Genomic DNA, 15,474 nt, shown 5'->3' with positions numbered 1-15,474 from the left:
AGCAGTGAACTGTTGAATAAATATAAACATGCAGGAGAGCAACAGTAGTAACGGTAATGCCTCCCACTTTTTCTAGCAACACAAGGGGAAGTTTCAAACCAGCAAAAAAATCCTGAATTCTGATACAATTTCAGACACACCAGACATTTATTTAATATTACACCAGACATTTATTTAATATTAAAGTGAAATAGAGTGAATAGAATGAAATGTAGGATTCCAAAATTCAGAAGCCTACATGCAATTTTCAGGATTTGCGACCAAGGAAGTTAGGGCAAGCTAAGTATTGGTGTTAAATAGACATCTCATGCACAGAGATACACAAAGTGCTGTCATATTTACTGAAAGTCATATTGTACCCTCAAGAAACACATATAGCTTGTGCCCTACTAACAAACTGCACTTGTTCAATAAAAGTACACCAACTGCCCACTGATTTTTTTTTTCTGGCTGATTCAGTGCAGTGCTCTCCACGTGGGATCTATGAGTAGGGCAAGCAACGGCATCTCTTCAGATTGAAGAATCTTTACCGAGACACATAGCCTAAACCAGGAAGTTCAAATTAGAATACAGTACTTAACTCCATTTAAAAATAGTATATCAAAGCAAGATGAAAGAAAGGTGGGATTAAGAGAGTTTACATTTTTAAACCTCCATCAATGATTTAATGTCTGAAGGAAGAGACACTTTGTGTACAAGTAAATTTTCAAAACTGACGAATGGAGGATTAGACGAATATTGGATTCTGAATATTGGGGACGATTTAAGAGTCAAAAGCCTGGGGTTATAGTTTGTTTGACTGCAGTGGTCATGTTTTTAAAAAGGATTTGGTTTGCAGTGCCTAGGAGATTTTAGGAACCAGAAGGTGACATTGACCAGGGGAATGTGTTTTTTAGTCTGCTAATGGACTGTGGTTTCACTGGGCAAAGTTCCACGGGAGTTAATGTGCTTTTTGCCTTACAAGTTAATTTGTTTCTCAGCTTGGGGAACTGATATTATTTCTGGGTGGAGCTAATGCATTCCGAGATATATTTTGAGAAAGCTTTGGAGAAGAGTTGGTCTCATCTGGCAACCTTTGTTTTGACCACAAGTAAAGGCAGTTTTCTCTCCCAGTAGGATAGTTATAAAAAAAAGTAATATTTAAAGCAGAGCAGTCTTGTTTGAGGACAAGGAAGAAGCCGAAGAATGCTCGATGAACCAGCTTTTTAAAGACATGCAGCCAGAGTCTGAATTAATTAACAGGAGCTATAATCTGTTCTGTAAAGCAAGTATCACTCTATGCCATGCTGATTTTAAGATGGGTTGAGAGACGTATCTCTTCTTGTTGCTTGATGGGGAATTGAGTAATAGTGTAAGCTGTTCGTTTTGGGTGAAGTTAAGAGTTTAATACTGTATTCATAATAAAGTTTAGTTAAAAAAATATACCAAATCCCCATTTCTTCATACAATCGCTCCTGGGACGAATCATTCTTTCCACACAGTTTTACAAAATAAATTAATACATGGGGGTTTCGGTCCAGTATCCTAACCACAGTTGAGGTCATTCGGAATCTTAAGTATAATTCCTTGTTTGGATTGGGGTTTTCTAGAACAATACAGCACAGAACAGGCCCTTCGGCCCTCGATGTTGTGCCGGGCAATGATCACCCTACTCAAGCCAACGTATCCACCCTATAGCAGTTACCACCCCCCCCCCCATTAACCTTATTTTTTAGGACACGAAGGGCAATTTAGCATGGCCAATCCACCTAACCCGCACATCTTTTGGACTGTGGGAGGAAACCGGAGTACCCGGAGGAAACCCACGCACACACGGGGAGGACGTGCAGACTCCACACAGACAGACAGTGACCCAGCTGGGAACTGAACCTGGGACCCTGGAGCTGTGAAGCATTTATGCTAACCACCATGCTACCCAGTTATTGAACTTAAAGACAGTCAGTGTGTGTGTGGAACAATTGCATTATTTCAGGTTTTGAAATTTAAATATGGAGTGACTGGCTCTTTCAATTGCAAAGATTTTCCTGGTGTGGAAGAGATTACTCAAGATGCTTTACAAAAGGGGGATGATAGCAAAGTTTTGGGGTTTGGCAGAGAAGCTGCAGTTAAAGTGGCAAGGAAGATAGAGATAGTTCAAGGCACAGCTCAATTTTAAAATTTGCCAGAGTTACAGCCCAAATTATTACAATTAGCTAGAATTCAATTACAAATAGAAGTGAAAAAATCGGAAATAGAAGCAAAGAAAATGAGAGATTAGCAATGGCAGAAGGCAAAAGAGAGGGCTTTTCAAAAGGAAATGGAAAGGAGGACCTTTGAGGTAGACATTAGAAGATTAGCAAAGGAAGAAAGGGGTAAGGAAAGAAAGGAGAACAAAAAGGTTGAAGTTAAAGGCAGAAGCTGAGGAAGGTCTAGAGGAAGAAGAAATACATCCTAGTAGGGATATGTTTAAATATATTCAAGCATTGCCAAGATTTGATGAGAAATATGTGGAAGCCATTTTCATCTCATTTGAGAAAATGGCTAAACAATTTAATTGGCCAAAGACCATGTGGGTAGTGTTGGTTCAAACAAAGTTGGTAGTAGAGCCAGTGAAGAGTTTGCATCACTATCAGGAGGTATCTAGAGATTATGATGTGAGAAAAAACGTCTAGAGTGTGTATGAACTAGTGCCAGAAACCTACAGACAAAAGTTTAGAAATCGAAGGAAAGAACCAGGTCAGATGTACATAATTCAAAAATAATTAACAAAATAATTTTGGTAGGTGGACAAGAGCATTAAAAATAGACCACAGGTATGACGCTCTTAGAGAAACAATTATTTTGGAGGAATTTGAAGATTCACTTCCATAGTAGTGAAAGCTCAAGTGGAAGAGCAAGAGTTAAAACCAGTAGACTGACAGCAGAAATGGTAGATCATTTTGAATTGGTTCACAAAGTAAGGTTTGGTTTTCAACTTCAATCTGTGCAGGATAGAAACTGGGAAAATAAGAAATTCACAGGTGGCCAAAGCACAGGAGGTTTAGTTGGTGACGTTAAGGAGAGTGCCTCAAAGTAAAAAGGAAACCTATGATACTGGTAGAGGGATAAGACAACTCAAGTGTTTCTATTGTAATAAAGTTGGGCATGTGAAGTTGCAGTGTTGGTAGCTTAAGAAAAGCACTGGGAAGACAGACTCATTAAAACAGGATAAGCCTGGAGTTTATTAAAGTGGGAAGAAAAACCATTGTCCCAGTGGAAGAGGGGTAACGGAATATACAACCTGTTCAGAGGTTGGTTGATAGCAGGTACCACAACTTTTTATGGATTTTATTTGTGAGGGTACGGTTTACTCATGTGAAGTAGGTGAGGAGATTAAGATCTTAAGTGACACAGGAGTAAGTCAACTTTTAAAGGTGAGTGAGAAGATATGTAGTTTGGAAGGAGTATTGCCAGTAAAGGTGGTAATATGTGGAATTAATGATGACAGCAGTATTTAAGATAAGGTTAGAGTCCGGTGAAAAGTTAAGTGGTAGTTGGAGTAAGAGAAAAATTACCTTTTTCAGGGGTACAATATATCTTGGGTAATAATACAGCTGGATCACAGGTGGGAGTGCCGTCTACTGTGGTTGAAAAGCCAGTTGAAAGTCAAAGAGACTTTGTTGAAAGAAGTCTATCCGGGTGTAATGAACTCCAATTGGCTTTATTGGTTGGCCAATTGGAGTATGAGCTCCCTCAATGATAGCTCATTGAGGGGGCCCATATAAGCAGCTGTGTAGGCTTTGTGAGCCAGTCTTAAGTTGACTGGACTGCTAGCAGCACTGTTTGTAGCTGCTCCTGTAATATTGTTATTGTAAATAAATATTGGTATGGTGACGGAACTCCTGCCTCCCGTGGATTACTACACCGGGAGTGTTTCCTGATCGTTTGGTAACAAGATCACAAAGCCACAGGTTGAGACAGGAGGAAGAGAACTTGGAGTATCGATAGGGAGGCTGAGGTTCTGTTGTCAGAAACCATGTTTGATCAGATGGTTGGTAAAGAAGAGTAGATGAAACGGATATCTTTAATTTAAGCAAGTTGGTTGAATTACAACAGAAAGATTCAGAGATAAAGCAGTTGTAGCAGAAAGCATATATAGAAATGGAATCTAAATGTATACCAGAGTGTTATTACATTAGAAATGATGTATTGTGAAAATGGAGACTGTTACATATTCAAGCAGATTAGAAATATGCAGAGGTTCAAGGGGTATTACCGGTGGGTTACAGACAAGGGGCTTTGCGGGTACCGCATGATGTTCCAGTAGGGAGTCATTTAGGAGTAAAGCAACAATACAAAAATATTTTTATTGCCCTGAACTGCATAAGAATGTAGTTACATTTTGCCGTGCATGTCTGGTAATAGAGAAACCTCAGGTGGTAATCTAACTAGCATGTGTAATACCCATTTCAGCATTGAGGACACTTTTAATGAAATGCAATGAAAATGAAAATCGCTTATTGTCACGAGTAGGCTTCAAATGAAGTTACTGTGAAAAGCCCCTAGTCGCCACATTCCGGTGCCTGTTCGAGGAGGCTGTTACGGGAATAGGGTCCTAATTGATTGCATGGGACCCCTGTCTAAAGCCAAAATGACCATAATGGATGTCTCTACTAGATTTTCAGAGGCAATTCCATTAAGAAACATTACAGCTAAGAGGGTTGCAGAGGTGTTAACCAAATTTCTTTTACTAGAGATAACTACCAATATAAATTCTCAGATCAGGGATCCAATTTTATGTCGAAGAATCAAGGAAGTTACGGATAGCTTTGGAATAAAGCAATTTAACTCAACGGCATATCATCCGGAATCACAAGGGGCATTAGAAAGATGGTTTTTCTTTTTGTGTGTGAAGTTAAAGAGTTTAATATTGTATTCATAATAAAGTTTGTTTAATAAATACCAAAGCCCTATTTCTTCATGCCATCACTACTGGAGCGAATCATTCTTTCCACACAGTCTTACAAAATAAAATAAACTTTTGGGGTTTTGGTCCAGTACCCTAGCCACTGTTGGGGGTCTGGTCTGGGATCAAAATAATAGCAAAGAGGTTCTTTGGTAGTAATTGAGACTTACGTTGTCAATAACTTCAACTACTGTTTAGTGTCAAGTGAGTATATGTTTTGATGCTGAATGTAAGAGTGAGATACAGGTGCAGTGCAGCTTGTGCAGGAGCAGGCAACTGAGATGACTCTTCCTGATTTGTGTTTTACTGTGCACGTGCAAACGGTAAGAGTTGCTGTCTAATGCACTTTTTTTTCCCTAGGGTATGGACATCGCTGGCAAGACAAGCATTTGTTGCCCATAGCTAATTGGTCTTGAACTGAGTGAGCGATTAGGCCATTTTGGAGGGCAATCAACCACATAACTGTGGTTCTGTTCAATGATAATTTCATGGTCATTACTGAGACTGGATTTATATTGCAGATTTATTAATTCAATTCAAATTCCACCAGCTACTCAATCTCGCTGATACCTAAGAAAGACAAAGACCCAACGGAATGTGGGTCATACAGACCCATATCTCTGCTGAACGCAGACGCCAAAATACTGGCCAAAATCCTAGCCAAAAGGCTAGAAGACTGTGTACCTGAGGTGGTCACAGAGGACCAGACGGGCTTCGTCAAAGGTAGACAGCTTACCGCGAACATCAGGCGCCTGCTGAACGTGATAATGACCCCCTCCGGGGAGAGAACACAAGAGGTGATCGTCTCCCTGGACGCAGAAAAGGCCTTCGACAGAGTCGAATGGAAATACCTCATAGAGGTACTGGAGCGGTTCGGGCTTGGAACAGGGTTCACCTCTTGGGTAAAGCTCCTATACAACGCTCCCATGGCGAGTGTACGGACCAACAATACCAACTCCCAATACTTCCAGCTGCACAGGGGCACCAGACAAGGATGCCCACTGTGCCCACTGTCCCCGCTGCTGTTCGCACTAGCAATCGAACCGCTAGCAATCACGCTCAGGGCAGCAAAAAATTGGAGGGGGATCCGAAGGGGAGGTAGAGAGCACAGAGTCTCACTCTATGCGGATGATCTGCTCCTCTATATCTCGGACCCACAAAGCAGCATGGACGGAATCATAGCGCTCCTGAAAGAGTTTGGAGCCTTCTCGGGCTACAAACTCAACATGAGCAAAAGTGAGATCTTCCCAGTACACCCGCAAGGGGGGGGGGGGGGCAGCACTAAAGGGCCTGCCGTTCAAACAAGCCCGAAATAAATTCCGCTACCTGGGGATCCAAATAGCCCATGACTGGAAAGGGGTCCACAAATGGAACCTCACCAGCCTGACGGAGGAAGTTAAAAAGGACCTGCAAAGATGGAACACACTCCCGCTCTCCCTCGCGGGGAGAGTCCAGACGATCAAAATGAACGTACTGCCCAGGTTCCTTTTCCTGTTTAGATCCATTCCGATCTACATCCCCAAGGCCTTTTTCAAAGCGCTGGACAAACATATCATGGCGTTCGTATGGGGGGGGTAAAAGTGCTAGGATCCCAAAGAAGGTCATACAAAAAACAAAATCCAGGGGGGGGCTAGCCCTCCCGAATCTACAATTCTACCACTGGGCGGCAACAGCCGAGCGAGTAAGGGGATGGATCCAGAAGCCAGAAGCCGAGTGGGTGCGTGCGGAGGAGGCCTCCTGCATGGGAACCTCCCTCCGGGCCCTCGCCACGGTAGCACTCCCATCCCCACCCAAAAAACACTCCACCAGCCCAGTGGTGACAGCCACCCTCCAATCCTGGAACCAACTGCGGCAGCAATTTGGCCTGTACAAAATGTCGGACAAGGCTCCCATCTGCAACAACCATAGGTTCAAACCAGCACTGACCGACGCCACCTTCAAAAGGTGGAGGCAGGACGGGGGGACACTGAGTCAGGGACCTATACACGGACGACAGGATTGCAACACTGGACGAACTGACAGAGAAATTTCAGCTAGCTGGGGGGAACGAGCTACGGTACCTGCAGCTCAAAAACTTCCTACGAAAGGAGACAAGGACGTACCCACAACCGCCACGACAGACACTATTGGAAGACCTACTGGACGCAAGTATCCTAGAGAAAGGGAACTGTAGTGACATGTATGACCGACTGGTAGACAGGGACGACACCGTACTGGACGCAACAAGAAGGAAATGGGAGGACGACCTGGGGATGGAGATAGGGTGGGGACTCTGGAGCGAAGCACTGCATAGGGTCAACTCCACCTCCACGTGCGCAAGGCTCAGCCTGACGCAACTAAAAGTGGTACATAGAGCCCACTTAACGAGAAACCGTATGAGGAGGTTCTTCCCGGAGGTGGAGGACAAATGTGAGCGGTGCCAGAGAGGCCCGGCCAACCACGCCCACATGTTCTGGTCTTGCCCCAGACTTGTGGAGTACTGGACAGCCTTCTTCGAGGCTATGTCCAAAGTGGTGGGGGTGAGGGTGGAGCCATGTCCGATAGTGGCGGTCTTCGGGGTTTCAGACCAGCCAGATCTATTCCTGGGGAGGAGGGCGGACGCCCTTGCCTTTGCCTCCCTGATTGCCCGCCGTAGAATCCTGTTTGGCTGGCGGTCAGCAGCACCACCCAGAGCTGCAGACTGGCTGTCCGACCTCTCGGAATCTCTCCAAATGGAGAAAATCAAATTCGCCATCCGAGGGTCGGACGACGGCTTCCACAGAACGTGGGAGCCATTCATGCAACTGTTCCGGGACCTGTTTGTGGCCAACGTACATGAGGAAGAATAGTCGGGTGGCCAAGAACCAGGGGAAAATGGGCGGGAATCGGGGGAAGGTAGCCGGGGGGGGGGGGGGGGGGGTGGGGCTACGGGCTCGGTATGGGGGTTTGATGGCAAGCAAAGGCCCAAAACCAAACTATAAATAAATGCCTATAAACATGTGCCTCGGCCATATTGGGGAATGTAAAATATGTATGCTGGCTAAAGGGGGCGGCCACAATTATTGTTATGAAGATGCTTACCTGTAAATATTCATGTTAAATTTTTGTGTTTTCCTTTTTTTTTTCTCTCTCTCTAATAACTTGTAATTTGTCATATATAAAATATGAAAACTCAATAAAAAAAACATTAAAAAAAAAAAAAAATTCCACCAGCTGCAATGGTGCGATTCAAACCCATTTCCTCAGAACTGGCCACTGGATTACTAGTGACATTATCACTACACCAGCATCTCCCCATGATAATACAACATAGTATTCCATATTGGTGAGCATGGCCAGCCTCACCTGTTATTATTTCATAATCTGTCCCAAGTTTCATGTTAATTTTCCTAAACACTGCCCGTTTAGATTCTTGCTCAGAACAAGCTAGAACCGCTGCAATCCCCGAGGTGCAGGTACACCCACAGTGCTGTTAGGGAGGGAGTTCTAGGTGTTTGACCCAGCGACAATAAAGAAACAGTGATTATATTCCCATGTCAGGATGGTGAGTGGCTTGGAGGGGAACCTCCAGGTGGTGGTATTCCCAGGTATCTGCTACCCTTGTCCTTCTAGATGGTAGCAGTCATGGATTTGAAAGGTGGTGTTAAAGGAAATGAGTTCCTGCAGTGCATCTAGTAGATGGTAGAGACTGCTGCCAATCTGACAGGAGTGGAGTGAATGAATGTTGTGTGCGAATCAAGTGGACTGCTTTGTCCTGGATGGTGTCAAACTTCTGGCGTGTTGCAGGAGCTGCACTCATCCAGGCAAGTGGAGAGTATTCCATTATACTCCTGATTTGTGCCTTGTAGATGGTGATCAGGCTTTGGGGAGTCAGGAGATGAGTTACTCACCACGGGATTTATAGTCTCCGACCTTCTCTTGAAGCTATAGTATTTATATAGCTAGTCCAGTTCAGTTTCTGATTAATGGTGACGGAATTCTGTGATGACAATGCCACTGAATATCAATGAAAAATAAAAATGAATGAAAATAAAAATCGCTTATTGTCACAAGTAGGCTTCAATTAAGGTACTGTAAAAAGCCCCTAGTCGCCACATTCCGGCGCCTGTCCGGGGAGGCTGGTACGGGAAGGGGTGGTGGTTAGATTCTCTCTTGTAGGAGATGGTCATTGCCTGGCACTTGTGTATTGGGAATGTTATTTGCCACTTGTCAGCCCAAGCCTGCATATTGTCCAGGTCCTGCTGACCGAACATGGACTGCTTCAGTAACTCAGGAGTTGCAAATGGTGAACATTGTGCAGTCATCAGTGGGCATCCCCACTTCTAACCTCATGATGGAAGGAAGGTCATTGATGAAGCAGCTGAAGACGGTTGGACCTCGGATTCTACCCTGTGGAACTCCTGCAGTGATGTCCTGGAACCAAGATGATTGACCTCCAATCACAACAGTTACGACTCCAACCAGTGAAGAGTTTTCCCGATTCAAGTTGACCCCAGTTTTGCTAGGGCTCCTTGATGCCATGCTTGTCAAATGCTGCCTTAATACCAGGGACAGTCACACTCATCTTAACTCTGGAATTCAGCTCTTTGGTCTTAATTTGAACCCAAGGCTGTAATGAGGTCATGAATTGAGTGACCCTAGCGGAGCCCAAACTGAGCATCTGTGAGCAGTTTATTGCTAAGCAAGTGCAATTTGATAGCACTGTTGATGACCCCTCCCATCATTTTACTGATGATCGAGGGTGTGACAATTTACTGGGTTAGATTTGCCCTATTTCTGGTGTTCAGGACATAGCTGGGCAAGGGGAGGTGTCGTAAAAACCCATATGGTTCGCTAATGTCCTTTAGGGAAGCAAACCTACTGTCCTTCCCTGGTCTGGCCTACATGCGACTCCAGATCCACAGCAATGTCTTAAAATGCCACTCAGTTCGAGGGCAATTAGGGACAGGCAAGAAATGCTGGCCTTGCCTACAGCCCCCAGATCCCATAGAACATACAGTGCAGAAGGAGGCCATTCAGCACATCGAGTCTGCACTGACCCACTTAAGCCCCCACTTCCACCCTATCCCCGTAACCCAATAACCCCTCCTAACCTTTTTGGACACCAAGGGCAATTTTAGCATGGCAAATCCACCTAACCTGCATATGGGAGGAAACCGGAGCACCCGGAGGAAACCCACGCAGACCCCACGGGGAGAACGTGCAGACCCGGCACAGACAATGACCCAGCGGGGAACTGAACCTGGGACTGTGAAGCGACAGTGCTATCCACTTGTGCTACCTTGCTGCCCCGAAAAGAGGCCCTACTTGGTCAGACCCACGTGTAAACACTCCAAGGTAACATTCCTTTGCAAATGTGTAACTTTAAAAATCCATTCATATTACCCAAGGCAAAGCTGCTGTCGCTTTAATTAATGCATACCACACTATATCTCAAACATGCTGGACCTCTTTTCGGAGCCCAAGACTGTTTTTGTGTGACTGAATGCTGATCCAAACTGCACCTCCCATTCTAGAGCTGGTTTCGGGAGACCTTGCCCACACACCTAACCATTAATCCTCTCAACATCATCTCTCCTTTATCCCTTTCATTTGTGATTCTATTGCCCTCAGCACTTCTTTGAATTTGACTTGCCAAAGTGTAATAATCAATCAATGTACCATTACGATTCTGATCAAACTTCAGGTGAATTTTAGCACCATGTGATTATTCTTAGCTTCACTTGACATGAGTTTGTAGCCTTCAAGGTTGAATGGGCAGTTCAGATTTGATATCGGCAAAAAGGCGAGCAGGAATTTATGGGTGCAAGGGAAGAAATTATAACAGCAGTTGTATCTTACATTAGTTTAGCTCATAGGGTCAAGAAGTGGCAATTACCTTTAACTTTGGATTGGAATCAAACTTTGTGGCGGAGTTAAACTTTGTGACAGTATGTGATTAGTTGTAATAATACAATTTTTTGGATCCTTATTATTCAACACTATGTATTAACTAAATGTACAAGGAGACTGGTTTGGAATGTCACATTAAACAGTGACCATTGCTATGCACTTATATTGTATATTCACTCTCACTCTACAATTTGCATTGTAACTTTTGGCATTAGATATACAAAGTTTAATGCTGTAAGCAACATTATACTTTATTCTTTGTTCTAACATTGAAGCCCCATCACTTACAGAGTAAAGGACAGGGTCTCTAAAACAGTCACTGATAAGGGTTTGATTTAAATGAGGGCTTGCACCAAATCGTAAGACGACACACTCATGGCACTATTCATAAAGATAGCAGACTTCCTCCATCCTAAGCAAATGAACAAGGAAGATACCATTAAAACATCCTTTGATCTTAACAAGAGGTGACAGAAACACACTTTGAGAGGAATGGTGCCAAAGTAATTGACACCTTAGACTGCCAGAGGACTATGGGAAATGGCATCAATAGATGATCATCACCCTCCGAGAAACCAATTACAAATTGATCATGCCCACCTAGACCAATAACATAATTGATCACACTGTGGTTGAGGTTTGGGAAGGGTTAATTATCAGCAGCTTTCAGTGAGCCAGGCGTGCACCAAGTTTGAAAGTGAAGTTTGCAGAGCCCGCTGTCCACAAGGAAACAGAAGACCCACAGAGGCGATGGGGAGAGAGCCAAATCAGAAAGCTAGAGGCATAGTCAATTTGCTGCCATGCTTTAAGTATTAATTCATGTCTTAAGCAAAGTTTCCGGAGTTACTTCAACAGACCGTCTCCTGCTGCCTTTTTTGGTTCATGTCTCAAATGAACGAGATTGAATTTGAGTTCAAATAATACCCACAACTCACAAGACACACTCAGCATCAAAAGCCACACAACTAACTGCCGTTTGTAGCTTTCCTCCTGCAGAAATGTGATAAATTCCCCGTGTTTCAGTTACAGATGTGAAGCAGACAGTACAACTCAGAGTAAAGTTTCAGAACTCGTTGGAAAAGTGTGAATGATGATATTTTTGTTTCCCCACAATTTCCCCAGTTCTGCATTTTAAGATCCACTGAGGTATGTTTCTGAGAATTAAAAGTTAATAGACATCTGCAAAACTAAATTATGTTTAAACACATTCATATACAACATACCATCTGATAAGTGAATCAACATCATCAGCAATAACAGAAATACTATGAGAGCCCTTTCCAAATACAGAAACAATTATGCCAAGGCCAAGTATTGCCTAAACTGAGTTTGAATAACAAGACAACCAGAGAATAAACCTGGGACCTATGGCTCAAATACTCCCTGCATTAACAAGTCGAACCATCTGATCTCCCTCTGTTCTCATAACGAATGTGAGATGGAAACATAATAAGTAATACTAGATTTATGAAATGAATTGAAATGAAAATCGCTTATTGTCACAAGTTGGCTTCAATGAAGTTACTGTGAAAAGCCCCTAGTCGCCACATTCTGGCGCCTGTCCGGGGAGGCTGGTACAGGAATCGAACCGTGCTGCTGGCCTGCTTGGTCTGCTTTAAAAGCCAGCGATTTAGCTCAGTGAGCTAAACCAGCCCCTATTAACTATAAAGTCAATGAATTAGGATACTGACCTCCAAAGGATTTCGTGGGCCATTGAGGTACATAGCGATCTTTCAATTTGTATAACAGCCTTTGAATGAATAAGGGAGGGACATCTCTAGAAAAAGAAACAGGGACATAACTGTACATATTAACTCTTCTTTAACCCTGTAAACAAATCCTAATATTACATTCAATTTGTTGTTGAAAAACAGAACTTTATTTCCGTTGAGAGATTCAGGCAAGAAAACGGAGAGTGTCAAAACTCATCGGAACAGAAAATAAATTTATATTTTCAATGCTGAGCAAACTCTTAAGAGACAGCAATGAGATACTGTGAACACTGTAAAAAATTTTTTTTAGAGTACCAATTAATTTTTTACAATTAAGGGGCAATTTAGTGTGGCCAATCCACCTGTCCGGCACATCTTTTTTGGGTTGTGGGGGCGAAACCCACACAAACACGGGGAGAATGTGCAAACTCCACACGGACAGTGACCCAGAGCCAGGATTCGAACCTGGGATCTCGGCACCATGAGGCAACAGGGCTAACCCACTGTACCACCGTGCTGCCAGATACTGTAAACATATTTGACATGTGAATTAAGTTTACCAGTAACAACAGAACGCCAACAGAATAATAATTATGCACTAAAATGTTCAGTCCATCACAGAGGGCAACTCACTATAGAAACAGGTAACTGGAAACAATAACAGTTATCTGATAGAAGGGATTTAGATAATGTCACCAATCACAGTAGCAGCTATCAAGTGCTTAGAAGCATCAACTGAGGTCTCTGATGCAGTTGTATGAGATTGGACCATTGCAAAAACTCTTAAAAATTATATACACTTATCCTTAGGAATATTTTCTTTAATAAACAGAATAGGCATCACTCCACCGAGTGCTGAGCTCAGAGCAGGACTTCCAAAAGGTTACCCGACCATATCTGCCCGATTCTATTAGGTTTTGGAGCACAAAGCCAATTGTGTCCACTCGGAGCTGTTACTGCAGTACAAAATCAAAAAAGATCATGTTGTTTACCCAACAACGCTGCAAAGATCCTCCCAGTCCACATCACCAACATCATCAACTCCCAGCAGATACAACCTGCAAAATATAAACATAGGGTTTTTGTCTACAGTTTTCATCAACAATCCTTTTCCGAAATATCTCATAAAAATTAAAACAATCATATAGTAGTGGGTTACAGAGCAATTATGAATTTAGTGCATTCTTAAAAACCCGATTATGCATTATTTGGGGCAGCACGGTAGCATTGTGGTAGCACAAATGCTTCACAGCTCCAGGGTCTCAGGTTCGAATCCCGGCTCGGGTCACTGTCTGTGTGGAGTCTGCACGTTCTCCTCGTGTGTGCGCGGGTTTCCTCCGGGTGCTCCGGTTTCTTCCCATAGTCCAAAGATGTGCAGGTTAGGTGAATTGGCCATGCTAAATTGCCCTTAGGGTCCAAATTGCCCTTAGTGTTGGGTGGGATTACTGGGTTATGGGGATAGGGTGGAGGTATGGGCTTGGGTAGGGTGCTCTTTCCAAGAGCCGGTGCAGACTCGATGGGCCGAATGGCCTCCTTCTGCACTGTAAATTCTATGAAATCTATTAGACTAGGTGGAAAGCTTTCCCAAGGGTTTTCAACTGCGAGGCTAATAGTGTAACGGTGAAAGTTCTCATCAGTTTACTGATTATTTTCAGTCTGTAGGGGAATTCAACAACCGCCCCCCACATGGGGAAGCATAGAATCACTGACACAACATTTGGATTCCCACATTTAACATATACTTAAGGAGTTGTTAGGAAAAGCAAAATACTGCTGGGAGTTCAATTAGAATGTAAAATGCTGCGAAGTACTCGGTAGAATTGGCACCAGATGAACTGGGAAAAGTTAGAATGCAACAAGTTTGAAGCAGGAATGTTTCAACTTCATGACCTTTGGTCAGAACTGTAAAAATTTAAAATGACCAGGTTTTAAGCAAGTGTCCACCATTTCCTGCACTTCTTTTCTCACCCTTCACATCCTTCCCTGAACAATAATAGTGTTCCCCCTTGTAATCAGGCATGGTTAAGCTCATGGCCAGAAGGTTCTGGGTTGAGCACAATAATCAAGACAGATGCTCAAGTGAACACTGAGGAAATGCTATGCTGTTGAAGATGCTGTTTTTTGGATATGACATTAAACCATCTACCCATTTAGTGGGAAAAGATTCCGTGGCATGTTAACTCTCCACAGATGTTGCTTGATCTGCTGAGTATTTCTAATTTTTAGTCTAGAAGTTGCTATCGGTTTCAGAGGAGCAATAAGGTTTCATTGACAATTTCATTATTATTAATATTGCAAAATCTGGGGGCAGCACGGTTGTGCAGTGGTTAGCACTGCAACCTCACAGCACCGAGGTCCCAGGTTCGATCCCCGCTCTGGGTCACTGTCCATGTGGAGTTTGCACATTCTCCCCGTGTTTGTGTGGGTTTCGCCCCCACAACCCAAAAAGATGTGCAGGATAGGTGGACTGGCCACGCTAAATTTCCCCTTAATTGGAAAAAAATGAATGGGTGTTCTAAATTGGTATTTTAAAAAATACTGCAAAATCTGGGCTACTTCAAATTCTGCCATTAGATTGTTTACGCAGTACATTAGAGGATAGGCACTGCATCATCCTTACCAACAGCGCTTGTGTCTTCAAATCAAATTTGGTACCCTGCAATTCCTTTAATCAGGTATTTAACTCAAATTGAGAGTTTTCCATTTTATTGTATGAATGTTTTAATATGAAGCCACTACTCAATAATATGCTGTTTGTTGCCTTAATTGTACATTTTACCTTTTGACGAGACTGATTTTTGCCCGGTAGCCATTAAATTCAGAGGGGTCCACCCCTCCAGTCATTTTTGTAAACAAGATTTGCATCCTGTCACAGAATAAAAGAAAGTTAAAATCACTGCATTCATTTGGGGATTTTAAAGACAATGTTTATCTAAATGTGGTGATTTAGCATAGCAGACAACCATA

The 15,474-nt window shown here is 43.2% G+C and overlaps 1 protein-coding gene across 1 annotated transcript in view; it reads right to left on the bottom strand.

Annotated features, from left to right (window-relative positions):
* Window positions 1–15,474, bottom strand: part of LOC119955456 (probable helicase senataxin) — a 140,057-nt gene that overhangs the window by 104,259 nt on the left and 20,324 nt on the right. Inside the window, 3 exon segments of the mRNA XM_038781647.1 lie at window positions 12,487–12,572; window positions 13,500–13,565; window positions 15,287–15,373. Coding sequence (XP_038637575.1) covers window positions 12,487–12,572; window positions 13,500–13,565; window positions 15,287–15,373 — 239 coding nt within the window.

Source organism: Scyliorhinus canicula, chromosome 21 (assembly GCF_902713615.1).
Source record: "Scyliorhinus canicula chromosome 21, sScyCan1.1, whole genome shotgun sequence".
Classification (NCBI taxonomy): Eukaryota; Metazoa; Chordata; class Chondrichthyes; order Carcharhiniformes; family Scyliorhinidae; genus Scyliorhinus; species Scyliorhinus canicula.
Note: the sequence above shows the minus strand (reverse complement) of the source record. Positions and strands in the feature narration are given on the sequence as shown.